Here is a 6,000-nt window from a genome sequence, read left to right on the forward strand (position 1 = left end):
CCACCCCTGTGCCCCCCCCATAAAAACATGATTTATTATTTAACATACAGGCTTAATACCCCAGGCCTACAGTTGTTCCCATTGGTCCTGACTGGTGTCCACAGGCCCCACAGTGCACCCCGGGAGGTGCCACGTGTATCTGGGGGTCTCCGGGTGGTCCTGGCTAGGTGCCGTGGGCCTCCAGGTGGTCCCCGTGGGAAATCGTGGGCCCCAATAGGTGTTTGGGGGTCCGCAGGTTATCCCCACAGGTGTCTTGGGGCCCTTGGGTGGTTCCCACGGGGGCCTGGGGCCTTCAGGTGGTTCCCACGGGGGTCTGGGGCCCTCGGGTTGTCCATTCGGGTCCGTGGGCCCCCACAGCTGTGTCCATGGCTCCTCGGGTAGTACCAGTAGGGAGTCCTCGGGTGGTCTCCATATGTCCCCGCAGACCTAAGGTACCAACCTTGTATGTAATAAAATAAAACATGGCCTACATTTAAATAAATCAACCCCCCCCTCACCACCAAATACATACAGTACACTAATGGGCAAAATAACTATTATCGAGATATGACTAACAGATTATTTGCCCATTATTAAACACATAAACCAGCATAAATAAAGTCAATCAATTAATTTTATTAATTATTAAATACAGGGTTATTAAGCCTGTATGTAAATTAATAAATCATGTTTTTATGGGGGTGCACAGTGGGTGGGTGGGTTTTGTATTGTTCATTAAATATGGTAATGTTTATTACGGGACCAAGGTGGTGGGTAGTGGGGTTGTTCTGTGTAGTGCTTTTATTGTGGGTAGAGGGAGGGGTGAAGGGGGTATTGTCCCCAGGGGGTTGGGTCGTGGCTGATGGTGGTTAGGTCTCACAGGTGAGTAGTGGGGGAGGGTGGTTAGGCCTCCAGGGTGAGTAGTGGGGAAGGGTGGGTTAACCCCTTATTTACTCTAGCGGTTACTAACTGCTATGGTGATTAAGGGGTTAAGGGACATTATATTGTCTCTTTTTATTCTTCTGTATTTTTTGCAGCAATGGAGGGCAGGGACGGGGTGAGTATGAAGACGGCCTTCATCGTGGGTGCCTGGCAGGGGTGAGTGCAAGATGTATTTATTTTATTTCTGCTGTTTATTGCATTTTAAATGGGCAATTGCATTATTATCCATATGTGGATAATAGTAATTTTGCCCATTACTGTACTGTATGTGTTAGGATGCAGGGGGGGGGGGGATTTATTTCAAAGTATTTATGTATTTTTAATTCTTTTTGGGGGGGGGCACAGAATTGGTACTGCAGGCAAGCGGGGACCCCAGGACACCTGCGGGACCCCCAGATGGCCCCTGCCGGCCTGTAGTATAATTCCTGTGAATCCCCAAAAATTAAGATATGTTATTATGTTAGGGGGTATAGGGGTTGTTGGGGGCACAGGGGGTGGGTGGGTTGTGTATTGCAATGTTTATTGGGTGCAATTATCCCCAATAAACATGATATGGTGCCTTAACCCCTTCATTGCCTTAGCGAATAGCTGCTAAGGTAATGAAGCTGCTTTAATGTCTTTTTATTAATAGTGTATGGGAGCAGGGAGTCTCCTGAGCTGAACAGCTTTGATTTCTGACTCAGGGAACCCCTGCTTCCTGAGTTACAAGCCCAGATATGACCTTAACGTCTATTCGCTAAGGCAATGAATGTGTTAAGGCAGTATAGCATGTTTATTGGAGACACCATAAAGGGACCTGTATCTCGGGAAGCAGGGGGTCCCTGGACCAGAAACCAATGCGGTTCTGCTCAGGGGAACCCCTGCACATCTACTTTATGAAAAATATTTTATTTAAAAATATTTTTTTTCCAGAAAGATTTGCGCAGATCTGCTGCAGACAGATCTCGCCATTGGAGCCCTTCTCGGCAGGCAGACCGTCTCGCCACTGGCTACTCGCCATGTTTGGAAATGTTGCTCTCGCAGGTATTCGAGCCTTCCTGCTTACTGTAAGAGCAACTCACCAAAAACATGGCAAGTTTAAAACCCTGCCGAAAATGCTTTTTCGCCGCTTACTGCATAGACCCCCAAATCGGGACCTGATTATAATACACTATTTAAATGACAAGAATATGACATTCTGCAAAGTAATTTAATATAACATGGGTTTCAGTGATATGTTTACGGTATTTACTAAACTTATTGCACATTGTGCCACTGATCCTCTTCAATATGTATTTGAAAAGAGCTTAAATCTTCCTGAGCAACAGGAAAATGGCCTCACAGCATATAGAAAAGGAGCCAAAGAGCAATAAATCTGATTTGTCCACAATATAAATACTTGCCTTGTGAAATCCTCTGTGAAGAACAGAAAAGTTAAAGAGGGCAAATTACATTTAAAATGGTGACATCTCTTTTTGATCTTTATCAACAAGTTGCATTGTGATATATATATATATATATATATATATATATATATATATATATATATATAATATATATATATATATATATATATATGCGATGTCGTCACTGCCCTCTAATGGCTAGAATGGGGCAGTTGTGGGACTTTACAGCTCTCATAGAGTTAATCATTCTGGAAAAGTCTGTTCAGCTGTGAGTTAATGAGCTAATTAGCCTAGCCTGTATAGTCAGGAAGTGATACAGAGATTCCCCCCCCCCCTCACCCCAATCGGCCAGACACACACTGTTGAGAGTTATACAGAGAGGGTGAGAGACGCTGCTGCTATACTGATCTGAAGGCACACACAGACAGCCCTGTGAGAGACTGAAAGGGGAGCTGCTGCAGGTGCACTGGGTAAAGTGGGGAAAGAATTTAGTTCTCCCACGATTAGTTAGGGACTAAGCAGTATTAGTCAGTACTCCTGGAAGGAGTTAGGTCTTTTGTTTCTGTTTTGTACTATGAGTTAACCCTGTACCTGCTTTGTACCCTGTAAATAAACCCCTGCTTAGAAAGTACAGTGTTTCCTGCCTTTGATCTGGACAAAAGATCCGCCGCTGGGACTGAGACGTCACAATTGGTGGAGTTTAACGCAGGCAGTCCACAAGACAGTGAAAGGGGAAAATGGAGGAATATCTGACCTCGCTTCAGTAGAAACAAACATAAAATTCTGCAATTTTAATGCGGGGTTTGCAGCAACTGGCACTGGTGACTAAAACCCTCCACAGTAAAGCATAAAGCAACTGCAGTGGAAGTGCTGTTTGCTGGGTGATAATGGTAAAAGACAGGGTTGCAGACCTGTCTAAGACATGCAAATGAATATACAGGAATATTTACAGTTGCTTTATGCTTTACTGTGGAGGGTTTTAGTCACCTTTTTTACCCACCATAACCTTAATAGTCATGGTGATTACCTACTCTTATCTCATTTGAGCAAATGTCAGCAAGCCAACCTCACACTGATGATACCCATCAAGGTTGAAACATGTCTGTGAGTGGGTTAACTGACTTTGCATCTCCCAAGTCCTTGCTTAAAAGCTGTGTTTAAAGCAGCATGCATTGACTAAGGGTTGCTCATGTAATGTGAGCATGAGATAAAAAGTGGCACTGTGTGCTCATTTGCATGTCATTTCCCAGAATCCCTTGCTGCAGTGGAAGTGCTGTTTGCTGGGTGATAATGGTAAAAGACAGGGTTGCGGACCTGTCTAAGACATGCAAATGAATATACAGGAATATTTACAGTTGCTATATATATACAGTATATATATATATATATATATATATATATATATATATATATTCCATGATTTACAATTCATGTGATATTTTATGTATTCCATTCCTTTATTTACTTAAACGATTGTTAACTATTACTACTGTAACTCATATCCCCCCCCCATGGGACATTTTGCTGCTACTGTACATGGTGTGTGGTGGTGCATACCTGCTGGCTCACAGTAGATCTGAGTCTCCCACATGGTGGTAGGGGATGTCAGAACAGGCTTCTGGGGTAAAAACTGATTCATACTCACGGTGACAGCGCCTCCATCTCTTGGAGGCCCAAGGGATGTGGGGAGCAATCCCTGCAGGAGAACTTCTTTACCCTTCCCCTGATAGATTGCAGTCTCAGGCCGGAAAGTACAGTAAAACAGGAACACACTTTATTGCACACTGCAGATCTTACAGCATACACAACAACAGGAACTTCTTAGGGCCTTCACCATCAGAATGTATCCCTGGACATTCACTGCGGGTACAGGTCCCCCACAGCAGTCCTTGCTCTTCCCTGACCCCCTATTAGAGCCAGAGGGATCTTCTCACTCCTACAGTAGAGGCAACTCTTATTCTAACAAAAACCAGTGGCAATTCCCCAAAAGACCGAGGAAACACCCAGGTACATTCTGAATACGTCTTAAACTTTCCTTAAACTAACCCCAGCATTTATGCATTGATTAATGGCCTATCAGATTAACAGCGGGGGTCCCTGGCAGTCCCATTCAAACTGAATTGGACTGCCAGGGATCCCTGCTGTGTTAATCTTATGGGTCATTAGTCAATGCAGAAATGCCTTAAACGTGCCTCAAATTAGCCCAGAACATACCCAGCACATACCCAGCACATACCCAGAATGTAACCCGGCTAGTTTACAGCAAATGTTAGAATAAACGTTGCCTCTACTGTAACTCCCCAAGGGGAGAAGGCAGTAAGTGCACAGCCAGTCTGCACTTCTGTGTGAGAACCTGTCTCTCTCAAAGGAAGAGACAACACCCCTGAATTTGGTAGTGCAGCCCCTTAAGTACAAGAAAAGCAGGAACCAGGTCTGAGTCCCTGATTGGACACAGACCTAGTTGCACCACCTCCCCTGTGACTCACTGAAGCTGCTGTGGGTCGGGAAAACACAGGATTACACCTGGCAGGTCTGCTCTTACAAGGGCTTACCGCCAGGAGAAGGGCAGACTGGTAGCCAGAAACCAAATCTGGCTATACTATTATTACTGTATTTAATTAATTAACCAACAATAAAAAGGCAGATGTTATCAATATTGTAATATTTACAGATACAGAACTATCTATTATAAAGTTGTAGTGAGAATTACATTTTATAAGTTAAGAGCCAGAAAACATGATTGATAACTGTTCAGTTCGATTGCTTAGAAAACGAAATAGAAATATTGTATACAGATAATAAACCTTTTAGCTATATTTCTGTTAACACTGGAGAACCCGTTAATTACCCAAATGATCTTTGGTTATAAGAAAAATGTGTTCCGTAAATTGATAGCATATGCATGAATAAATAGTATGAATACTTGTCATTTGTGGCATTATAAAAAAAAATCATTTGCACATGATACTGAGCACAACATCATCAAGTTATATATTTATGTATGCATTGTATTACAAATTATTAAGGAGGGTTCATATGTTGGGTATATAGTAAAAAAAAAGGTAGTTCAGAAATAAGAAAGGAAGCAAGTTTCAAGTTGGTATATATATATACAGTATGATAGTAGCTATTTAATAAGAGTTGTGTATATTGATGTGACAGATAAAACTGTAAGTCGAAAATACTTTTATTTGAATTGTCCACAATTAGATTGTGATGGATACCACTTACCTGGAAATCTACTATGTTGATTGGCATCACAGTTGTATCCATTGAACTGTGTACCCACTGAAAACACATAAACTGTCAACAGCAGGAGCAACCATATTGATTCCATGGCCAGGCCTACCAAAACATAATTAAGTCAAACAATTAAAGGTCTTCTCCATCATTTAATGCTTCTTTACATAGATTTAACATAAAAGGAGCATACAGTATCTTGTTATCTTCTCTAGATGAGAACTAAACAAAACATACATATACTCTAAATATAGAAATCACCTCAAACAGCCAGCGCTTAACATGGGTTCTAAAGTGCTACCGTATATAAAAAAACACAATTGTACAGTATTTGAATATATTTAGAAGAGCAATATTAACAGCATGATACTATAACACCAACGTTAATCAAACATATCTGCATTACCAAACACCATATACTGTACAAATATTATACAGTATACTGTATGTCCAA

At 41.9% G+C, this 6,000-nt stretch overlaps 1 protein-coding gene across 1 annotated transcript in view; it reads right to left on the reverse strand.

Moving 5' to 3' along the window:
* The window catches only part of LOC142491020 (zona pellucida-like domain-containing protein 1), a 172,154-nt gene extending 166,511 nt beyond the window's left edge, over positions 1-5,643 (reverse strand). The window contains exon 1 of the mRNA XM_075593359.1: positions 5,538-5,643. Coding sequence (XP_075449474.1) covers positions 5,538-5,643 — 106 coding nt within the window. The remainder of the gene's footprint in view (positions 1-5,537) is intronic.
* Between the last annotated feature and the right edge of the window lie 357 nt (positions 5,644-6,000).

The sequence above is a fragment of the Ascaphus truei genome, chromosome 3 (genome assembly GCF_040206685.1).
Source record: "Ascaphus truei isolate aAscTru1 chromosome 3, aAscTru1.hap1, whole genome shotgun sequence".
In the NCBI taxonomy this organism is placed as follows: domain Eukaryota; kingdom Metazoa; phylum Chordata; class Amphibia; order Anura; family Ascaphidae; genus Ascaphus; species Ascaphus truei.